We start from the raw sequence: 25,657 nt of genomic DNA on the forward strand, positions 1-25,657 counted from the left end.
TCACAACAAAGCATATTTCACCTAAGCACGTGCCACTGCTAAGCCAAAAAGTCACTCCCAAGGTACTCAAGGTTGATGCTGCCAATTGCAAGAGAGATTTGGCTTTCTTTCTGAACTCTATGCCTTCCAATGAAACGTCATCAGGATACATCTAGGGTATGAAAGAAGACAGATTATTTCTAATAGACAAATGTTTGGGCACCACTGGCCAAATAGCATATTCAGAAGAATTTCTAAAAGAGAAGTTACCAAACTGTACAGAGAACAAACAAACTTTACAGATTTATGCAAATATGAATGCACAAATACTATGTATCTGCTGAATGTAAGTGATTGAAAAAATATATAAAGCAATAAATGTGGATTGTGCAAAAGCTTGATACCATTCCAGTTGATCCACTAATGATTTCTATGTCCCAGAATTTGAATTGTCTAAAAGGATTTGTTAGGCCTCCATCAAAGTCTATTAGCGAGTTTCGCTTGAAATAGCAACAAAATGTTAGTCATGGGTGCACCTTTGTATACAACTGTATGTTCACAAAAATCTTACAGTATTTAGATTTTAAATCTGCATTGTATATGGCTAATCTGAGTATCTGAAAATGCCTGATCACATTCCTGTTATTGGCTATTTGCACAAAATAAATACATATAAATATATAATTTCCAGTGGTCCAGGGCAACTTTTTTCCTCTGCTTTTAACCCGTGACTAATAAGAGAGAGATATATATATATATATAGATATATATATATATATATATATATAGATATATAGATATATAGATATATATATATATATATACACACACATACACATATACATACACATACATATACAGTATATATTTCGAGAAATAAACAAAGGGGAAGCAAGTGCTGTTGAGCTATATTATAGTATCCTTGTTCCAGACAAATAAATGTCTATATGGGACAATTTGGTGCAGACCCTTATTATAAATGGCATGGAGCAAATAAGAGAGAATAAACAAGAACGAAATCTTGTTGTTAAAAGACAGGGAAATCAGCACTCTTTTATAAAGTAAAGAAAAGCTCAAGAAAATTATACTTCAATAGCGAGTTTTAATTGTGAATCAGTGACATCTCACCCCGTGAGAACACCATCAGTCATTCAAAAGTACAGTTCTAAAGTACATATACGATGTGTAGGCACAAAAGGACATACATTTAAAATACATATATAAATACATTTTTATGTGCAAAGTGCATAATAAACCTGAACGGTCAGGGATGAACACAGGCGCAAAGTAACTTAAAGGGACAGTACACTGTAAAATTGTTTTTCCATTAATGTATTTTAAATGACTTGTTATACCACCTGCAGAGTATAAAATATTTGAGAAATTGCATTTTCAGGTTTATTTGTGTATATGAAGTAGCTGGTTTTGTGCTTTGAAACCACAGCCTATTACAATGGGCTGAATTTAAGGTGATATCAGATCTCATTATGTTATAACTTTGTGTACACAGACTTGCTTCCTTATCTTATAATTGTCTGGAACAGCATAGCTCAATACAAAGAGGGAACAATGGAAAATTATAATTTTATCACTTAACTATCCTGCATCCCAATGAGATTGTAACTTCTTCTGCTGACTGTGTTTACTTAGGTTTGTCAATAGCACATACTCCAGTATCAAATCTTTCAGTATAGGTTGGGAAACCACAAGCTAAATCAGCTATTTCAAATGCTGAAATAGGAGTAAAGGAGCTACTTGCAACCAATTTAATACACTCTAGCAGGTAAAAAGGATCATTGGGAATAATTTAAAGGGGAGAAAGTTTTTGGGTGAACTGTCCCTTTAAGCTGTTAGTATCAAGCTGTTGATGGCAAGATATTGCTTAACCTACTACACCCTACTGCTCACAAAACCCCCAAGCAAAGTAGGCATGGAGGTATAACCTGGGCAGATATATTCTAAGAGGTTAAGTATTGAATTCCTGCATTAGTGCAGTTTATACTATCAACATATGTTCAGCTTAACGGAACTAGTATTGCAAAGTACATAAGCAACGGAAATATATTGTAGGGGGAGTATTATCTAGACTGACTACACCCTGCTGCTCACAGCACCCCTGGTTTCAGAGGTATTAGCTGGGCAGGAGAAAATTGGGATCTAAGTAGTCTAGTAATCAACCCACCTAAATATGTACATTTAATATAGGATAGAAAACATGCAAAGTTAAAGCATATGAGGATTAGTAAGCAAGTTAGCAGCAGTAATGCTGAGATATCACTTATATGTCTTTGCAGATGTACACTTGCAAGTATGAGATTCAGCTGGAAATGCTGTATAAGGCAGTGTAAGGCAGTATGCAGTTTTTTAAGTAACAGTTCCAAGTTTATGAACAGTAACCCTAGACAGGGATAATCACGCCTCTCTTTTGTGAGCAAAATCGGAGTACACTCCTACTTTAAAGGCCCATCTGTTGCCTTCTATTGAAAAGTACATACGACCTTGTTATCAGCTGGAAAGGCGATGAAAGCCTTGTTTATCCTTCTTGGAAGAGCTTTCCTTGTATAATTCGTGCTTTGTGAGCAAACTGCTCCGAAGGACGCCAAGATTTTCAAAGCGAGACTCTGCAGTCTTGTGCGTACATCACGTGTACCAGTCGGCTAACCAATGCCGACGCGCATTTCACCCCCTCGTCTGATTGTAAGACAGGGCTTCGTCAGGGCATATGGAATAAGGACGTGTACGTCCCTTTTTATGTAGATATTTTATTGCGCCTCTGCTGGTGGGTGAAGATAACTTTATATTTAGTGTCTAAAACATGTGCAGATCTACATAACGATTGTAGTTGGATACAATTTTAGCATCACAATTTCTTAAATTGTAAATGTCTTATGTGCCTAGTAAAAACATTGAAGAGACACGTTATTACTTTTAAAAATAATTATTTGAAAACAGCTTTATATGAGAGAACCTTAGAAGTTATAAAAAGCAAGCCATATCCAGCTTGTCATTAAGGCCAGTAGGGAGTTGGGTCTCTAAAATCAAGATCCATCTACACTCCTTTCTTAGGAGGACTTTGTCATTGTCTCCTCCTCTGCCTTTTGTGATACCCCTGTCTATGCCAATAAATTTTAGAGAGTCAGTATTGCACTCATGAAAATTCTCAGTGTCTTGCAACATTACTCTTTTGATTTTTATTCTTAACATCATCACACATTTTTATATATATATATATATATATATATATATATATATATATATATATATACACACATACATACAAACAAACATTACCATACACACACTTCAGTCTGTGTGACAAAGTATGAAAGTTACTGAAAAGAAAAGATGATAACAGCACCCTTATAGCACACAGTTCCAATTTGCAGATAACAAATATATGTACGTGTGGGAATGACTTCAGCATTAGAACGTAACATTTAAGGAGTCATTAAAACCATTGTAATTAAAAAACAATTAAAATGGTGAATAACCATCCAGATCTGCAGGGGGTTTGGGGAAAGGATGAGTATCCAATTTTAAAAGATCAGTCCGTACTACAAGGTCCTGGAAAGGCAAATGTATGTAAATGTATCTCGTTAAGATTTGTACCCTACATTTCTTTATGGGAAGGACAAAATACTTATATTACAGTATAGTGTTCAATAAAATGAGCAGTTTTAAAATAATATTGAAAGTACACATTTAAAATCATATTAACAGTACACATCCAAATTCAATTTACTGTGTGATTTAAAGCATGCAGGACAAAAATATATCTAATTTAGAGGCTCCTAACGCTGGTTTTAGGCTAACTCCGGTATTTGGAGTCACTCAAAAAAAGGGTCTAACGCTCACTTTTCAGCCGCAACTTTTCCATACCGCAGATCCCCTTACGTCAATTGCGTATCCTATCTTTTCAATGGGATTTTTCTAACTCCGGTATTTAGAGTCGTGTCTGAAGTGAGCGTTAGAAATCTAACGACAAAACTCCATCCGCAGAAAAAAGTCAGTAGTTAAGAGCTTTCTGGGCTAACGCCGGTTTATAAAGCTCCTAACTACTGTACTCTAAAGTACACTAACACCCATAAACTACCTATGTACCCCTAAACCGAGGTCCCCCCCACATCGCCGCCACTCGATTAAATTTTTTTAACCCCTAATCTGCCGACCGCCACCTACGTTATACTTATGTACCCCTAATCTGCTGCCCCTAACACCGCCGACCCCTATATTATATTTATTAACCCCTAATCTGCCCCCCTCAATGTCGCCTCCACCTGCCTACACTTATTAACCCCTAATCTGCCGCACCGCTACTATAATAAAGTTATTAACCCCTAATCCGCCTCACTAACCCTATAATAAATAGTATTAACCCCTAATCTGCCCTCCCTAACATCGCCGAACCGAACTTCAATTATAAACCCCTAATCTGCCGACCGGAGCACACCGCTATTCTAATAAATGTATTAACCCCTAAAGCTAAGTCTAACCCTAACACTAACACCCCCCTAACTTAAATATAATTTTAATCTAACGAAATTAATTATCTCTTATTAAATAAATTATTCCTATTTAAAGCTAAATACTTACCTGTAAAATAAACCCTAATATAGCTACAATATAAATTATAATTACATTGTAGCTATTTTAGGATTAATATTTATTTTACAGGCAACTTTGTAATTATTTTAACCAGGTACAATAGCTATTAAATAGTTAAGAACTATTTAATAGTTACCTAGTTAAAATAATTACAAAATTACCTGTAAAATAAATCCTAACCTAAGTTACAATTAAACCTAACACTATACTATCATTAAATTAATTAAAAAAAATACCTACAATTACCTACAATTAAACCTAACACTACACTATCAATACATTAATTAAATACAATATCTACAAATAACTACAATGAAATAAACTAACTAAAGTACAAAAAATAAAAAAGAACTAAGTTACAAAAAATAAAAAGATATTTACAAACATAAGAAAAATATTACAACAATTTTAAACTAATTACACCTACTCTAAGCTCCCTAATAAAATAACAAAGCCCCCCAAAATAAAAAATGCCCTACCCTATTCTAAATTACTAAAGTTAAAAGCTCTTTTACCTTACCAGCCCTGAACAGGGCCCTTTGCGGGGCATGCCCCAAGAAGTTCAGCTCTTTTGCCTGTAAAAAAAAACATACAATACCCCCCCCCCAACATTACAACCCACCACCCACATACCCCTAATCTAACCCAAGCCCCCCTTAAATAAACCCAACACTAAGCCCCTGAAGATCTTCCTACCTTGTCTTCACCATACCAGGTTCACCGATCGGTCCAGAAGAGCTCCTCCGATGTCCTGATCCAAGCCCAAGAGGGGGGCTGAAGATGTCCATGATCCGGTAGAAGTCTTCATCCAAGCGGGGCAGAAGAGGTCTTCCATCCGATTGAAGTCTTCATCCAAGCGGGGCAGAAGAGGTCTTCCATCCGATTGAAGTCTTCATCCAAGTGGAGCAGAAGAGGTCTTCCATCCGATTGAAGTCTTCATCCAGGCGGCATCTTCTATCGACATCCATCTGGAGCGGAGCGGCAGCATCCTGAAGACCTCCGACGCGGAACATCCATCCTGGCCGACGACTGAACGACGAATGACGGTTCCTTTAAATGACGTCATCCAAGATGGCGTCCCTCGAATTCCGATTGGCTGATAGGATTCTATCAGCCAATCGGAATTAAGGTAGGAATATTCTGATTGGCTGATGGAATCAGCCAATCAGAATGAAGTTCAATCCGATTGGCTGATCCAATCAGCCAATCAGATTGAGCTTGCATTCTATTTGCTGTTCCGATCAGCCAATAGAATGCGAGCTCAATGTGATTGGCTGATCGGATCAGCCAATCGGATTGAACTTGATTCTGATTGGCTGATTCCATCAGCCAATCAGAATATTCATACCTTAATTCCGATTGGCTGATAGAATCCTATCAGCCAATCGGAATTCGAGGGACGCCATCTTGGATGACGTCATTTAAAGGAACCGTCATTCGTCGTTCAGTCGTCGGCCAGGATGGATGTTCCGCGTCGGAGGTCTTCAGGATGCTGCCGCTCCGCTCCAGATGGATGTCGATAGAAGATGCCGCCTGGATGAAGACTTCAATCAGATGGAAGACCTCTTCTGCCCCGCTTGGATGAAGACTTCAATCGGATCATGGACATCTTCAGCCCCCCGCTTGGGCTTGGATCAGGACATCGGAGGAGCTCTTCTCGACCGATCAGTGAACCTGGTATGGTGAAGACAAGGTAGGAAGATCTTCAGGGGCTTAGTGTTAGGTTTATTTAAGGGGGGTTTGGGTTAGATTAGGGGTATGTGGGTGGTAGGTTGTAATGTTGGGGGGGGGGGTATTGTATGGTTTTTTTTTACAGGCAAAAGAGCTGAACTTCTTGGGGTATGCCCCGCAAAGGGCCCTGTTCAGGGCTGGTAAGGTAAAAGAGCTTTGAACTTTAGTAATTTAGAATAGGGTAGGGCATTTTTTATTTTGGGGGGCTTTGTTATTTTATTAGGAGGCTTAGAGTAGGTGTAATTAGTTTAAAATTGTTGTAATATTTTTCTTATGTTTGTAAATATTTTTTTATTTTTTGTAACTTAGTTCCTTTTTATTTTTTGTACTTTAGTTAGTTTATTTCATTGTAGTAATTTGTAGATATTGTATTTAATTAATGTATTGATAGTGTAGTGTTAGGTTTAATTGTAACTTAGGTTAGGATTTATTTTACAGGTAATTTTGTTATTATTTTAACTAGGTAACTATTAAATAGTTCTTAACTATTTAATAGCTATTGTACCTGGTTAAAATAATTACAAAGTTGCCTGTAAAATAAATATTAATCCTAAAATAGCTACAATGTAATTATAATTTATATTGTAGCTATATTAGGGTTTATTTTACAGGTAAGTATTTAGCTTTAAATAGGAATAATTTATTTAATAAGAGTTAATTTATTTCGTTAGATTAAAATTATATTTAATTTAGGGGGGTGTTAGTGTTAGGGTTAGACTTAGCTTTAGGGGTTAATACATTTATTAGAATAGCGGTGAGCTCCGGTCGGCAGATTAGGGGTTAATGTTTGAAGTTAGGTGTCAGCGATGTTAGGGAGGGCAGATTAGGGGTTAATACTATTTATTATAGGGTTAGTGAGGCGGATTAGGGGTTAATAACTTTATTATAGTAGCGGTGCGGTCCGCTTGGCAGATTAGGGGTTAATAAGTGTAGGCAGGTGGAGGCGACGTTGTGGGAGGCAGATTAGGGGTTAATAAATATAATATAGGGGTCGGCGGTGTTAGGGGCAGCAGATTAGGGGTACATAAGGATAATGTAAGTAGCGGCGGTTTACGGAGCGGCAGATTAGGGGTTAAAAATAATATGCAGGGGTCAGCGATAGCGGGGGCGGCAGATTAGGGGTTAATAAGTGTAAGGTTAGGGGTGTTTAGACTCGGGGTACATGTTAGGGTGTTAGGTGCAGACTTAGGAAGTGTTTACGCATAGCAAACAATGGGGCTGCGTTAGGAGCTGAACGCGGCTTTTTTGCAGGTGTTAGGTTTTTTTTCAGCTCAAACAGCCCCATTGTTTCCTATGGGGGAATCGTGCACAAGCACGTTTTTGAGGCTGGCCGCGTCCGTAAGCAACTCTGGTATCGAGAGTTGAAGCTGCGTTAAATATGCTCTACGCTCCTTTTTTGGAGCCTAACGCAGCCTTTATGTGGACTCTCAATACCAGAGTTATTTTTATGGTGCGGCCAGAAAAAAGCCGGCGTTAGCTACGCGGGTCCTTACCGACAAAACTCTAAATCTAGCCGAATGTATTTTCAAAATACAACATTGTACCAAAAAGTACAAAATTAAAAGTGTACTCCATTTTTGTATTGTACTACAAACTGGAAACTCTGTGACTGGGTGTCACAGATAACCTATAGGAGGCGCTTACTTAACAGGTGGTGTGGGTGGCCCTAGTGTGAATGTGTAATAATCAACACATATGTAAATAAAAACATAACTAAAGTACAAAATTACTATAGAATATAAATTGTTAAAATCATATAAACTTAATTGGAAAATTAATATGATATGTAAATCAAAAAATATAATAATAAAATAAAAATGCAAATGTATATATAAACATACACACGTTGTACTGGAAGATGTCCAATATAAACGGTGCAAATAAAAAGTCCCAAATAAAGTCCGTCTGAGAAAGGGAAAAGTGGAGAAGGCAGCTCTCAGTCTTCACTTCACAAGTGATGTAATTTTCTTATATGGACAACTGTAAAAAACAGAAACAGAGGCGCCACATGTGTAGATCAATGGATACCAAGATGTATATCTGGACAAGACACAGGATACTCACAAACGTGAAGGCACTCTCTTGTGCCTGTTAGAGGCAGGCTGGTATTCTAAACAGCAAACCAGCTGGCTGTGTATACGAATCCCCGTCGTGATGTCCTGGAGAGATGGATGTCCTGCAAGGCAGTCCTTGCCTGGATAGTGTCCTAGAGGTTGGAACAAGGGAGAAAGGCTGGACAGCCTTTGGGTTACTTGGAAGAGATTGATGCACACACCAGACTTAGTGAATCATAAAACTAGCATTTATTATACAGAATAAAATCGCCAGTAATGTAGCACATTACAGCTGGTGTGTTAAAATCAAATCTCTTATGGTATATAGAGAAGTAAAGCGACGCGTTTCTCGGGAGTGACCCCGTTTCCTCAGGCTTGTATGCTCTATCTATGTCTTAATCACCCTTAAATAGGCCCAAGTAACCACATGTTCACAATAAACACTCCCCTTCCTTCCTTTACTTAAACCAATCAGAACCTTCCTTTCCCCCCACTCCCACTTGTTGCAGTAATTAGTTATTATTTACTGGATAAATTTGTCATTGACAATATACTGTTTATTCCCTCTTATTCTTGTTATATATACAGATGATCTTGAGATTTATTAACAAACTTGTTTTTGCGATCGTGTAGAAAGTTACAACCGGGATTATATAAACAAATCATGTCATGTGATGTGTGTCTAACCCACCAATGATAACGAAGAACTATGGGGCTTGTCTTAAAATCTGAATCCGATTGGTGGGAGTCTATTTAATCATAAACTACATTTCCCATGATTCCTGTGAACTTGTTTTGTGTGATCATATAGAGAGTTACAACCGGGATTATATAAACATGTGATATTTACCACCAATAATAACGAAGAACTATGGGGCTTGTCTTAAAATCTGAATCCGGTTGGTGGGAGTCTATTTGTTAATGAACTACATTTCCCATGATTCCTGTGAACTCCTTTTGTGGTTGTGGACCGCACCGGTTTTGTATCCACCGCCATCAGCATCACAGATAATGATTTTCATTGCTCAATACAGGTACACACCCAAAAATCTGATAGGTTGGTATGGCGTAAACACACTAACGTCAAGTTAACCAACCATGTTCAATATACGATCAATAGTGGACTCTATATTATGCCCAAATAAGTTTAAATGTCCAATAATTATGGCTATATGCGTGATAACAAATATGTATATAAAAAAACGATGTGCAATAAAAATAAATAGTTTTATAACACCGATGTTCCGTACACATTAATTTTTATTGCACATCGTTTTTTTATATACATATTTGTTATCACGCATATAGCCATAATTATTGGACATTTAAACTTATTTGGGCATAATATAGAGTCCACTATTGATCGTATATTGAACATGGTTGGTTAACTTGACGTTAGTGTGTTTACGCCATACCAACCTATCAGATTTTTGGGTGTGTACCTGTATTGAGCAATGAAAATCATTATCTGTGATGCTGATGGCGGTGGATACAAAACCGGTGCGGTCCACAACCACAAAAGGAGTTCACAGGAATCATGGGAAATGAAGTTCATTAACAAATAGACTCCCACCAACCGGATTCAGATTTTAAGACAAGCCCCATAGTTCTTCGTTATTATTGGTGGTAAATATCACATGTTTATATAATCCCGGTTGTAACTCTCTATATGATCACACAAAACGAGTTCACAGGAATCATGGGAAATGTAGTTTATGATTAAATAGACTCCCACCAATCGGATTCAGATTTTAAGACAAGCCCCATAGTTCTTCGTTATCATTGGTGGGTTAGACACACATCACATGACATGATTTGTTTATATAATCCCGGTTGTAACTTTCTACACGATCGCAAAAACAAGTTTGTTAATAAATCTCAAGATCATCTGTATATATAACAAGAATAAGAGGGAATAAACAGTATATTGTCAATGACAAATTTATCCAGTAAATAATAACTAATTACTGCAACAAGTGGGAGTGGGGGGAAAGGAAGGTTCTGATTGGTTTAAGTAAAGGAAGGAAGGGGAGTGTTTATTGTGAACATGTGGTTACTTGGGCCTATTTAAGGGTGATTAAGACATAGATAGAGCATACAAGCCTGAGGAAACGGGGTCACTCCCGAGAAACGCGTCGCTTTACTTCTCTATATACCATAAGAGATTTGATTTTAACACACCAGCTGTAATGTGCTACATTACTGGCGATTTTATTCTGTATAATAAATGCTAGTTTTATGATTCACTAAGTCTGGTGTGTGCATCAATCTCTTCCAAGTAACCCAAAGGCTGTCCAGCCTTTCTCCCTTGTTCCAACCTCTAGGACACTATCCAGGCAAGGACTGCCTTGCAGGACATCCATCTCTCCAGGACATCACGACGGGGATTCGTATACACAGCCAGCTGGTTTGCTGTTTAGAATACCAGCCTGCCTCTAACAGGCACAAGAGAGTGCCTTCACGTTTGTGAGTATCCTGTGTCTTGTCCAGATATACATCTTGGTATCCATTGATCTACACATGTGGCGCCTCTGTTTCTGTTTTTTACAGTTGTCCATATTTTTGTATTGTAATATGAGCCTTGGCGAACAGGGTAATTCTTTGGGCATGTCTCATGTTTTCCTATAGGCCTTAGTGTATTCTCTAAGCATTTTAAACTTACAGGTCTTGTAGATTTATCTCAAGTTTGTATCAAAATTCTCAATTCACTAATTACACTATTTAAAAAAAAGATATTAAAGTGAATGCAAGTTAAACTGCGCTGAAAACACTGTCATTTGATTTGTATTTTCTTCAATAAAAAAATAAATTAAAAAAAATGTTATCAGTGTGGGGGTGCTCCCTGTCACATTTGCTCTGCCATACAAGATTTTCCATTGCAGAGCGCTTCATTACTTTTATGTGTGGTAAATTGCCACTCACTATGACTTCCAAGTTCAGCCCCATTTTTTAAAGAACTGAATGGAATCTGCCCTCGTGATGGTCGCCATTATATTTCACTCCATGCCTGTGAATTTTAGTTAATCAACTCTATAGTCTCCTCTCTGAACCTCACTGTTGAATACCAAAACAAAGGTCATTAAGGGACATGAAACCCATTTTTTTATTTTATACTTTTATTATCTATCTTGCTTCCTTCTCTTAGTATCTTTTTTTAAGAAGCAATGCACATGGGTGAGTCAATAACATGAGGCATACATGTGCTGACACCAATCAGCAGCTCCTAAGCCTATCTAGATATGCTTTGCCAAAAAAGGATACCAAGAGAACGAAACAAATTAGATAAAATAAATAAATTGGAAAGTTTTTTAAAAATGCATGCTTTCTCCAAATCCCAAAAGAAAAAAATTGGGTTTCATGTCCATTTAAATGCAAAATCTGAGTACAGGAAGAGATTAAACAAACATTTTCCTTTGAAACTAACCTGAAAAAATAATCGAGCTTCTTTATATCTGCACTCAAGAAACCTGGAGCGAGAAATTTCTTTTAAAACTCGAGATGTATCTTTGGGGATCTGCATCTTCAATCCATCTGCAGTGATCATAAGTAGTTCAGGTCTGAAAAAAACATATCAGTTGATATCATGAATTTAATGATGTAGTGCTAGTGAAATGGGATATTTAGTTTAATGTTTCAAGATGCCCAAAAAGGCTCACTGCTTATTTCTATGCAATATCGTAACATATGTCAATAATTATATTCTTAAGATTTTTTTTCAACAATAGTATAATTTAAAGAGACATAACATTTAAAAAAAAAAAGTCTTCAATTTACATATATTATCAAATTTGCTTTGTTTGTATATGTCGGAAGCGCTACATGGCAGCAAAAAGTGCTGCCATCTAATGCTCTTACAAATGTATATCTTGCTGCTGCCATATAGTGTTCCAGATTTGTGCGCGCTCCTGAGCTTACCTCCCTGCTTTTCAACAAAGGATATCAGGAAAAGGAAGAAAATATGATCATAGAAGTAAATTGGAAAGTTGTTTAATATTGCACGCTCTATCTCAGTGTTTTTCAACCAGTGTGCTGTGAGAGATCCTCAGGTGTGCCACGGCAGACTGACAACAGTGTGACATATTTTTTAAACTTTGCTTGTTTTTTACTCCCAGTGCAGGGGTAGTTTGTAGGAGGCATGGCATAACAGCACGATACATACAGTATGTGTGTGTTTGTGTGTATGTGTGTATATATGTGCTGTATTAGGCTACAATGTGTGATTTTTTTTAAATTTTGGGATGGTGGTGTGCCACGGGATTTTTTAATGTAAAAAAGTGTGCCACGGCAAAAAAAAGGTTAAAAATCACTGCTCTATCTGAATCAATATTGGAAAATATTGGGTTTCATGTCCCTTTAAAAACCTGCTTAAATTATGTACTTCTTTGCAACTGGAACAATAATATCTTTGCTTCCTGGGAAATAATACTTGTAACTACAGCTTTCATCATCAATTTAAAATCAAGAGTCAGGCAAAAATATATCTGCAACTAAGAACTGCAAAGTAAGAATCCAATTATTGCGCTAGCAAAATGAACAAGGATTTGCAAATCAAAAGTAGTTCAGGTATATAGACCTTGTACGGACTGTTGAAATCCATGTGCATGGTTTCCTTTGCTATAGCCAAAAGGGAAAGATGTTAGCAAGTGTATGCTCTGAGCTAACTAACATTCGGCTAGATTATGAGTTTTGCGGTACGGCTGAAAAATTGGCCATTGCGCATGGAATGGCCGGTAATGCATATTACGAGTCGCGGCGGTATAGACTGTAACGTAAGCATTTTAGCCTTAATGCAACCCTCCATTCCGCACTCAAAAAATGACCTTTGAGTGCAGGATTTTCTATTGCGCCGTATTACAGGTTGTGTGGTCCGGCTAAAATGCTTGCGTTATAGCTTATCCCGACACGAGCCATTCCGCAATCTGAGACCAGTAGTTATGGATTTTACAAAACAAAAAATGTTTCACAAAACTCATAACTAAAATGTTACAATGTACATTAACACCCACAAACTACCTAACCTAACACTACGAAAAAAGCTGTGGAGGCATCGTTGTACCAATAAGATGAGAGCTACTGAAATAATCCTATTGGCTATTCCAATTAGCCAATTGGATTTCAGTAGCTCTCATCCTATTGGCTGATTTGAAAACGGGTACCATACATTCAAGTTTCAGTGTACGGCGGTGACCATATGAAGAGGATGTCCGCACCGCCGTTGCTCCATGCCTCCACAGATCCGCGACACCGGGATGAAGAAAGAAGATGGCCCCACAATGGATAAAGATATTGACGCCTGGATGAAGACTTCTCGCTGTCTGGATGAAGATGGATGTCCGGACTTCAGGAACCGTGAGATTTTCTGGGGTTAGTGTTAGTTTTTTTTTAAAAATTTTTGGGGTGTTTTTTTTTTTTTAGATTAGGATGGGCACTGTAAGCAAGCTGAATGCCCTTTTAAGGGCAGTAAAAAGAGATGAATGCCCATAAAAAAGCCCCTTTAGGGGCAATGGGAAGCTTAAGTTTTATTTAGACTTAGGTTTTTTATTTTGGGGGGGTTTTACTGTTGGGGGGACTTTGTAATATTTTAATGTAAAAGAGCTATTTAACTTAGGTCAATGCCCTACAAAGGGCCCTTTTAAGGGCTATTGGTTGTTTATGGTTAGGTTAGGGAGTGTTTTTATTTGTGGGGGGGCTTTTTATTTTTATAGGGCTAATAGATTAGGTGTAATTGTTTTTATTTTTGATAAATTTGTTTATTTTTAGTGTTTATTATTTTATGTAATTTATTTTCGTAGTATTAGGCCTATTTAAATTTGTAAATTAGGTTTGTTTATTTAGTTTTTTTATTTTATTAGAATAGTAATGTTAGGATAATTTATAATTTAGTGTTAGTTTTTTTTATTTCACAGGTAAGTTTATTAAAAGATAGTTATATTTTAACTTTTAATTTAAAGTTAGGGGGTGTTAGGTTTAGGGGTAAATAATTTAATTTAGTGTTTTGCGATGTGGTTGCCTGGCGGTTTAGGCGTTAATAGGTTTAGTTTATTAGTTACTATGTGGGGGGGCTGGCGGTTTAGGGGTTAATAGGTTTATTAGTTGCGATGTGGGAGGTCGGCGGTTTAGAGGTTAATAGATTTATTTAGTGTCAATGATGTTGGGGAGCGGCAGATTAGGGGTTAATCACTTTATTTAGCGTCGGGGGCAGCGGATTAGGGGTGTTTAGACTAGGGGTTTAGGTTAGGGTGTAAGATTTAAACGTAACTTTCTTTCCCCCATAGACATCAATGGAGTTGCGTTACAGTAATTTGCCATTCCGCGATTGCAGGTGTTAGATTTTTTCCAACACTCTCTCCCCATTGATGTCTATAGGGAAAGCATGCACGAGAATGTAAACTCAGCCCTTTGCTTTTTTTGCGGTATGGAGCTTAACGCACCATAACGCACAGCACAAGGACTCAGAGGTTTTTCAGTAACTTGTAATGGCAGCACTATGGAAAGTGCGGTACCGCTCATTTTATTGCATTATTTACACACCCGGTATAGCGCACAACTCGTAATCTAGCCGATTATGCGTAGAATGTTTATGGCTAAAGTAAATTTCATACTTTAGCATGATAGCAGCACTCAAGACTATAGAGGGAGTGGAGCAAGCATACTTTTCAGAGGTATTTTACAGCAATAGCAGGTGAAATAAAGAATGTATGTATAGTGAAATATTATGCCTGCCTTTAAACATTTTATGGTAGAGATTAAATGTTAGGATCCCAATTTATTAAAAATCTACCTGTCATAAGCGCCAGCATTTTGGCCTATTGGAAGTTTCCGAAAAGGTAAAAAGTTCTTGTCCATCTTATGTTTCAGCCTTAATGGGCCATGCCAGAGGTAATTGCCACTTCTCTCATAAAATACCACCAAGTGGATTGCATGAGCTGCTATTTTGAAAACATAGTGTAGAGGAATTTGTGTTCCTGAAAGGTCATCCATCCCTTCAAGTCGTGGATCTTTCCCATCATACCTCTGCCACTGAAATCCCATTTTCTCCGCAGATCGAAACAAGTTACCCTTAAAGATACAACCTTAGGTTAATATGAAGATAAATAGAAAATTATAAAAAAAAATTTAAAATTATAAAGGATCATGATCACAATTCAAACTAGATTTGGAAAGTGGAAATATAAATATTTGCATAATTTGTATTTTAAAAGGAGAGATTTATGTTCAACAACAAATGAACAACAACAAAAGTCAGTAAATCAATTTTTAATAACAAGGACTTCATACACCCTGCATTAAACTTAAATAGCCAAGGGTGATGCACACTGTTCCATATATTTCTAATTTACTCATTTACTCAAGACACTATTAGACAGATAATATCTCTTCCCTACCAATTAACTGATTAATCTCAAAATTCTGCTAACAAAATAATAATTCTGGCAAATAGAATATACTACAGCACTAAAAGTGTGCAAATTTCAAACATGCAAAGAACACATTCAACCAATCAGAGCAATGACTCTAACTTGTCACAATTTGGGTGCCCCAGGCCCAAGTTGAGACTGACACATTCAACTAGAATCAACATTAAACATCTCTATAAGGTAGAAATTTGTAAGAGGTAGGAATGCTCAAGGGAATGTAACATTTAGCATAAATAGGTAGGTATAGATCTCGGAAGTGAATTTATCAAAGTTGAATAATAAAAAATACATAATCTGCAAAATTGCTGTTTAAAAGACTTGTGTTCATCTCTTTATTGGTGGCTACATTTAGCCACCAATCAGCAAGCGCTACCCAGGTGATGAACCAAAAATTGGCAGTCTCCTAAGCTTTACATTCCTGCTTTTCAAATAAAGATAGCAAGACCATGAAGGTTCAGCACGATAGATGGTGCTTGCTTATTGGTGGCTACATTTAGTCACCAATCAGCAAGCGCTACCCAGGTAATGAACAAAAAATTGGCAGTCTCCTAAGCTTTACATTCCTGCTTTTCAAATAAAGATAGCAAGACCATGAAGGTTCAGCACCCTAGATGGTGCTTGCTTATTGGTGGCTACATTTAGTCACCAATCAGCAAGCGCTACCCAGGTAATGAACAAAAAATTGGCAGTCTCCTAAGCTTTACATTCCTGCTTTTCAAATAAAGATAGCAAGACAATGAAGAAAATTTGATAATAGCAGTAAATTAGAAAGTTGCTTACAATTGCATGATTTATCTGAATCATTAAAGAAAAGAATTGGGTTTAGTATCCCTTTAATAGAACACTGGCGTGTTACAGATTATATCTATATATATATATATATCTATATATATATCTATATATATATATATATATATATATATCTATATATATCTATATATATCTATATCTATATCTATATCTATATCTATATCTATATATATATATATATATATATCTATATCTATATCTATATCTATATCTATATCTATATATATATATATATATATATCTATATCTATATCTATATATATATACATACACATATATATCTATATATATATATATATCTATATACACATATATATCTATATACACATATATATATATATACATATATATATATATATACATATATATATATATATATATATATATATATATATATATATATATATATATATATATATATATATATATATATATATATATATATATATATATATATATATATATAGCCTCTCGCAGCACCATTTATCTTGAAGGCCTAGCTAATCAACCCCGGTCTGCAATTTAAATATTTAGCAGGCCAGGGGTGCTAAACAGTAGTTCCATATTGTATAAAAGCAGAAAAAGAGAAAAATGGTTCAAGAACCACAAAGTCTACTATAGCCAGCACTGATTAATAAAAGGCAAATTAAGAACTCCGAAATATATAGGACCAGATGGCAAAGTAGAAAAACTACACTGAAACAGTAACCTGTGCTAAATCACACCATTTATTGTAATAACTGCCAAATCAAAATTGCAATTCCCCAAACAAAAGTAAAAATAAAATAATAAACACATAAAGTAAAAACCACAGATACTAAATTGTGTCGACACAGATGAACTAGTCATATGACCTCTGTATAGATACCATCCCGGGAGGCAAAATAATATTGGTAATGTCCAAAAAAAAAGTCATATAAGTGCACAAATCAAACTCCTGTAGTGCATAAAATCCATATTATTAGAGGACATCAAAACAAAATTCTCCTAGGGTGATAATACTTGAATAAACAGAGGAAAAACTTTAGAAAGTAAGAGGGAGCTGCTAGAGTTGTATAACCCCTGTATGATTAAACTTAGTATAACGTCCAACATAGAGTGGTATAGTCCTGTAATTGCAGGTAAATAGATCTGTTTTACCGGATCGCTAGGGTGGCTAATGCAGCAACTTTCAGAAAAACAGCTTTGGAGGGCAAACGGATACCTGTATCAGGGATAATTCCTCTCGCACCTGACCCATCCTTGGACGGTCCGCACTGTGCCTTTAAACTCTTCACGCTGTTGAATCCGTTTTTTTTCTGCTGCAGATAAAGATGAATATATGAACTCACCCTAGCGTCCCGCACAATCCGTAGATCAATTGGTGTACAGGGGTTAACAGTCTCAACCTCTATGTCGCTCCTCAGACGGCTGTCATCCGGTCGATAAATCAAGGGGGTCCAGCTGCTACCCCCAGTGTTTCTGCTGCTACGCGCGTTTCACCCGCACTAAGCAAATTTCAAAACGGGCTTCGTCAGGCCATGTATCTCTATCCGATTGGATCTTGTTCTTTTATTTACGTGACTGCACGTGACGTCGAAGGGTGAAATGTTAACAATGTTGCTGTGGTATCCATTGTTGATAAGGGATTGCAACATTTTATATTAAATTAAGTAAACCTTTAAATATGAATGATTTGGCAGAATCTCAAAAGATAAATTTGTTAATGCTTATTCACGGCCATATCGGCCTTACATATAGCAATAAACCCATTCATATCAGTTATTATTTTTGTTATTACACAGTTGCGTGACAGGCTTCAAAAAACATTTTACATAACTTTTTACTATAGTTTTTAAACAACAGTCCCTAAGTATTAATCAATTTCTCAAAATTGCAGAATAGCAGATATAGATAATCTTAAAACCCAGTTGCATAGACGAGGTTGATATTATAATCAAGAATTTATTTAAACTTTAAAATTTCCATTTAGATAGAATCATAGTGGGATGAATCATTTTATTAATACATGATCTATATAAAATTTATACCAGTATCAATATGACATTTAAGTAAGCTATCACTGCAAAAAAGGGGCATAGTTCATCTCCTCATTCAAACCGCTAGGGGTTAGTGCTTTTAAATTAAATATCCACTTGCACTCTTTGCAATAATAGCTTATCTATGTCTCCTCCTCTGTTTTTAAGGTCTACTTTTTCGAGACCCATAAATTTTAAATGATTTTTGTTACTATTATGGAAAATTTAAAAGTGTCTTGCTACACTGCTAGTAGTAATTTCATTCTCTATTTCTCTTTTATGCTCTTTTATGCGTTCTCTCATTTCTCTATAGGGTTTTCCTATGTAATACATGGGACAGTCGCAAAACACTATATATATTACACCTTCTGATCTACAATTCACCTTCCCTATAACCTTGTGTGTATTACCCCATTTGTCAACAAAATAAGAAGTTTGCTGCATGTTTTTACAAACTGAACATCGTTTGCACTTCAAAATTCCATCTTTTTGAGAAACTTTACCTAGCCAATTCTGTTGTTCATATCGAATGTAATAACTAGAGACTAATTTGTCCCTTATATTCGGGGCCTTTCTAGGTGTCATGAGAGGTCTATCACCAACTATTTGTTTGATTTCATTGTCAATTGTGAGGACATCCCAATGTTTTTGTAAGATAGCTCTTATATCATTCCATTTTTTATTATATTGACTGATAAATCTGATAGTTAATTCTGAATCTTTTGGTTTATCCTTATAAAGTAATTAATCTCGTTTGTTCCATGGCTGCTCCATATGCTTTTTTTAAAACTGTCTTGGAGTAACCTCTCTGAATGAATCTTTCTTTTAGATTTTTTGCTTCAATTTTAAAATCGGAGATCTCTGAGCAGTTTCGTCTATGTCTCAAATATTGACCTTTCGGAATATTATTAATAAGAGAATAAGGGTGATGGCTATCGGCTCTCAGAAGGGAATTACCAGCTGAAGGTTTTCTAAAAGTATTTGTCACTATTTTATTATTTGCTATTTTAATTGTTAAATCTAAAAAAACAATATTTGTTTTACTGTATTTGTAAGTGAATCTTAAATTTAAATCATTTTTGTTAAGATTGGACATAAATAATTATTTATGTCCAATCTTAGCAAAAATGATTTAAATTTAAGACTTTGAACTTCTTGAACCATTTTTCTCTTTTTCTGCTTATATATATATATATACATATATATATATATATATATATATATATATATATATATATATAATATATATACACATACACACACATTTTATTTTTATTTTTTCCCCCCAATAATGTCTATATTATATATTTTTTCAACTTGCAAGGCTTGAGAAAAACAAATGAAATCCTCTGTTAATTAAGTAAAGGTCAACAACCTTTGTATGTAAATTCTTAAATAGAGGAAAGAAATAATATATATCGAGGTAGAAATCCCTTTATCCAAACTGCTTGGGACCGGAAAAGGTTAGGATTTCAGAATAGTTTAGATTTTGGAATATTTGCAGCTGTAAAATGGGACAGTTTGGAGAGGGGATGGAACCAAGGGTAGACAACCATATCTTATGTTATTTAGGCAATATTTTCATGTCATAATTCAGCTTATACATTTAAGCTAAAGGTAGTTTTAGACTTTTGTATACATAGCACAATCAGAAAGATAGTACTGTTATCAAAAACGTAATATTTGTTGTTTTAAATAAATTTTGACTTATTTGCACAGACAAACAAAGACACAGGAACAGAAGAATGTGACTTACGTATGGGGGGAAAAAAGTAACTTGATAATTTTATTTATTTTTTGATCAAAAAGTTTTTATTAAAAGAAAATGTTTCAGTATATAAGTATAATCATAAACAAACAGATATATGAAGAAATCAATACTTGAATTTAAAACTATGTTCAGATCCTTTTCTGTAGTATAATGCTTCGGGACTTCACTACATAATACAGAGTATGCTTTATTTCAGTGGTTTTGAATGCCATACTTTTGTATTATGCTTTATTTCATTCAAAAAATTTAATAAAAATACTATACTAAAAAAAAAAGTTTAGATCCTAATTAAAAGCAATGTTTTCCTGCAAGGTTAATAGGCGAGTATCAATCTCCAGCAATAGAGATGTGGGTGTTGTCCTTACCAGCTAGTGAACATTAATAGGAACACCACACCATTTAATGCTTTGTTAGTGTCAATTAATTTACTTATATAAATGACAGTTTTTGAACATAATGTTCTTTTAATAAACAATTTGTGTGTGTAACTAAACCAACAAAGATGCATTTACTAGATATGTAAAAAATCTAACGGTTTTATTACATGTTAGGTGAAGCAATTAAATAAACAATATTAAAGGACACTTAAATAGAAAAGAACTGCAAAATCAGCAAATCCATAATAAAAATACAATGCAATAATACTTTGAATTTCAACATTTCCATTTATTTCCCTATCCCCTATATCATGTGACAGTCATCAGCCAATCAGACATATACATATATACAAATTGATGAAAGAAATAAGTTGGAAAGTTTTCTAAAATGTACTGCTTTACCAGCATCGTGAAAGTTTAATATTAACTTTCTTGTCCCTTTTGGTAACAAAGAATGGAATTAATTAACAAAACATTTGTTCTGATTTTATTAAGTTGTAATCTATTTAAAGAAAACACTTACTTTGCGACCCCATAATTTTTCCAAAAGTGCAAAAGTGGTGACATCCCTGTGCTTGCAGAAGTATTTGCATTCAGAGACAATGTTGTCAGGTAACCTTCTTAGCTGATCCAAATCATTTTGGATAAATCCCAAAACCACAGGGTCAATGAGATATACTGGTAAGTTATGGCTTGAAACCAGGCTCAGAAAATTCTTGATCACTCCCTGACAAGGCAAAAAAAAAAATGATTATGTATGAACGTGTTTTTACTTTCTAAGCTACAAATGTCCTCATTATTAAAGAGGCATTAAACACCTTGAGACTGTATGATAGAATATTTAATTATGTGTAGTAAAAAATAATTGCAATATCCCGTTTGCTACCATGTCCCAGTAATTTAAAGTGAATGTAAATTTTGCTGAACCAGTGCCCGGTTTTTAATAATCCTATTATAAACAGGGGCACTTTCATTCTTCAAACATTACATTTCACTGCTTTTGTTAAAATACTTACCTTTTCTTTGTGAAAGCTGCTCCAGCGCTTCCTCTGCCCGTCGCAAGCCTCTTAATACGTCAGAAATGACGATCCCGGCCTTCCTCCAAGCGTTGCTTTAGGCAATGATTCCCCCGGGGGGGAAGCCGTGATTGGAGGATGCCGGAATCGTCATTGCTGACGTATGAAGAGGCTTGCGACAGGCTGGAGAAGCACTAGAGCGGCTTTCAAGAAGAAAAGGTAAGTATTTTAACAAAACCAGTGAAACGTAAAGTTTGATGAATGAAAGTGCCCATGTTTTTAATAGGATTTTTAAAAACCGGGCATTAATTCCGCAAACTTTACATTCACTTTAACTCTGAACATTTTTGGCCTTCCCAATTCCTGTTATAATACATATATACACAAACACACATACAGGTCTGGTATCCCCCTCTCACACATGTAGACTTTTTGAGTGCAGGTTTCCTTTTAAACACCTACCTGAACTTTTACATAAGCAGAAGCTATAAATGCTTTGTTATTCCTGAAAAAGTCTACACACATATTACACTACCTTTTATAAATGATTGAGATGAATACAGAATACTGGCAGAATGTGTGCAGAAAAGACCGTTCATTTCAAGTATAGCCCTAACATTTAGAATAAGAGATATATAATATAAAAACAATACAAATGGAGGTGAAAGAGGAGTACAAACAAGACCTAGAGAAAATAAATAAGTCCAGAGGTAAGAGTAACATAAGTGACAGGAGGGGGACACAGTGAATGAAATAGAAAGTAAACTAGGGAACAAAATAAATGGAATAGTGTGAGATACTGAGATGAATAAAGAGAATGGAACGCTGTGCATGGTAAAAACACATGTAAAATGGGATTTATCCTGCATTAATACTAGTATCAGTTGTTAGCCTTTTTGGTACATAAGTCTACTTCACAGCCCTAGTACCAATAAAACCTTTTTTTTATTATTTTTATCAAAATATACATTACAAACAAAACAAACATACGTTAAAAAAATACATATACCTAAGTAATTATAATCATCCATTTTTAAATTGTTCTTTAAAATGTTTGCTGTAAAAATGTTAACTATATTTATTCACAACAGTATCACACATTCTGGGGCACCTTACTCACTTAAATTATACCTTATATAACCCATCGTATAAATAATAATCGTATAATAAATTGATTTTAACCTCTTTTAATCATAAAGAGAAATCTGGAGATTACTTTTTTTCCCAAGATTTCAAAATCATCTTTTTAGTACAATTACACATTATTTGTATTTAACTAATAGGCTGATTCAATATTACAGTAAAAAAATCAAACTGTATAAACTTTTTTCACCCCGTTAGCCTCTCACTTAGTTCAAATATTTATTTCCAGAAGTATTTTAGTATAGAACATCATATATGCTTCATATTACCCTCTTCTCCACAACCTCTCCAACATAAAAACTTTGTATGTGGGTATATATTTTTATTTTATTTGGTGTGATGTACCATCTTGTGAGTATCTTTAAATTAATTTCAATTACGTTCATTGAAACTGATGATCTAGTCGTGCCAATGAATATATTCAGACAGGTCTTTGAATCAACATTTTCATTTAGTTATTTTTCCCATCTTTTAGTGTATTCAGGTATTTCATTTTTATAAACAGTTGTTAGTAAATTAAATAGTTAATAAAACATAGGTACTTTATATGCTATTATTTTTAAGTACCTATGTTTTAATAAAGAATATATTTTATTGGTAATAGAGCTGATGTGGACTATGTATTGGATATATTGAAAGGTTTGGCACTGCCCTTTACTTCACGTGCACTTTCTGAAACACAAATATCATATATTCAGTGCTGTACCTAAATCTTTTTTGTAAGCAGTTTTTAGCTACTTGGTATTTATATTTGGGAAAACAGCGCTCAATCCCTAAATTATATTTCAGTGTCAAATGGTGCCCCCTTCTGGACAAGATGAATTTAGTTTAAATTGCCAGTCTGGAGATAAAGGTATTTTTTTTAAATTAGCTGTTATTGACAATGAAATTACTTGCTTCAAGATATTCTGATTAAAGGGACAGTGAACATAAAAATTATTATTGTTTAAAGGATTACTTTCTGTTATAAATTTTAAGCTAAACAACATATTAAAGTTAATAAACATTCATTAAAACCTACTGACCTATATTTTCTCCAAATGAAATTTCATAACGTTCTAAAAGTTATATCTTTTATTCGCCGATGATGTCACGTTATCCTGCCCACTATTTTCAGCACTGAGTGTTCAAAATACTTAAACCAATAACTTTGTGTTTAAAGTGCCATTTTGAAACCTAGGTATTGTAAACGGATTGGTACAGAGCAAAGGATACCCACGGAGTGGGTTTGGAAAACAATTAAATTTGCAGACAAGATTTCTGATATACGGTAGAGATATGTTAATGAAATGCTATTGATAAAAAGCGTATTTGGGGTAGTTAGTTAGTAACAGGCATAGAAAATATTTACTTACAGTGGCCCTTTAAAAGGATAGATAATGCCTTTACTACCCATTCCCCAGCTTTGCACAACCTAAAAACAGCCCCATGATCACATGCTTTTATATTTGTTTTTCACAACAGGGGAGTGTTAGAATAGATCATGTGAGCTATATAGATAACATTGTGCTGACGCCCATGGATTCTAACAACAAAGCACTAATTGGCTTAAATGCAAGTCAATAGATAATACATTTAAAGGGACACTGAACCTAAATTCCCAAATTTTTTCTTTCATGATTCAGATAGAGCATGCAATTTTAAGCAACTTTCTAATTTACTCCTATTATAATTTTTTCTTCATTGTCTTGCTATATTTATTTGGAAAATAAGGCATCTAAGCTCTTTTATTAGTTCAGCACTATGGACAGCACTTTTTTATTGGTGGATGAATTTATCCACCAATCTGCAAGAACAACCCAGGTTGTTCACCAAAAATGGGCCGGCATCTAAACTTACATTCTTGCATTTCAAAAAAAGATACCAAGAGAATAAAAAAAAAATGTGATAATAGGAGTAAATTAGAAAGTTGCTTAAAATTTCATGCTCTATCGGAATCACAAAAGAAAAAATTTGGGTTCAGTGTCCCTTTAAATTCATGTGATCAGGGGGCCGTTAGAATATGCTTAGAAACAAGGTAATCACAGAGGTAAAAAGTGTATTAATATAACCATGTTTTCTGTGCAAATTTGAGGAATGGGTAATAAAGGGATTATCTATTTAAACAATAAAAATGTTTGAGTTGACTGTCCCTTTAACATTATAAAGAGGTAGATGCATAGATCTTGGTTTCTCTGCTATAGGGATATTGATTTATCTGCAGATTGAATGCTGTTTAGAACGGTACTAAATACTATTCAACATCAGTCAGATATTTCCATATTTGTTAGGAGAGCAACTATGGAATGAACAATGGTTGTAAAAAACAGTCATACTAGATTCACTACAGCTTCATTTAATTAAAGAATACCTATGTTATGTATCATATTTTAAAGAATGATAAGTGGAGTCTGGTGGATTTTCATGTAAAACATGTTGTATAAAAATGTACAAGTATAATTTCTTTAATTTTGTATTATATTATGGCAGATCTGACTGTAAATGAATGCAACTCTGGCCACTGCCAAACATCCCAGCCATATTAGCTACAGCATACTAGTAGCTAAGACATGAGCTCAGACTAATGTGTACAGTTAAAATAAACCATTAATATCATTCAGCTTCAAGTATTCTTTAAACGCATTAATAACAGTGCTAATATTTAAAAACATGCAAGAGATTTATTCAATGTCTTGTGTTTAAAGAAAGAAAATGAGGTGGGTATTTTCAGTTTTTATATATATATATATATATAT

The 25,657-nt window shown here is 34.9% G+C and overlaps 1 protein-coding gene across 2 annotated transcripts in view; it reads right to left on the bottom strand.

Annotated features, from left to right (window-relative positions):
- Positions 1 to 25,657, bottom strand: part of FKTN (fukutin) — a 92,606-nt gene that overhangs the window by 61,462 nt on the left and 5,487 nt on the right. For both annotated transcript variants that reach the window (XM_053702615.1, XM_053702614.1), the window contains exons 4-7: positions 21,287 to 21,490; positions 15,151 to 15,428; positions 11,794 to 11,926; positions 22 to 151 (exon numbers count right to left, since the gene is read on the bottom strand). In XM_053702615.1, the coding sequence (XP_053558590.1) occupies positions 22 to 151; positions 11,794 to 11,926; positions 15,151 to 15,428; positions 21,287 to 21,490 (745 nt within the window). The remainder of the gene's footprint in view (positions 1 to 21; positions 152 to 11,793; positions 11,927 to 15,150; positions 15,429 to 21,286; positions 21,491 to 25,657) is intronic.

Source organism: Bombina bombina, chromosome 2 (genome assembly GCF_027579735.1).
Source record: "Bombina bombina isolate aBomBom1 chromosome 2, aBomBom1.pri, whole genome shotgun sequence".
NCBI lineage: Eukaryota > Metazoa > Chordata > Amphibia > Anura > Bombinatoridae > Bombina > Bombina bombina.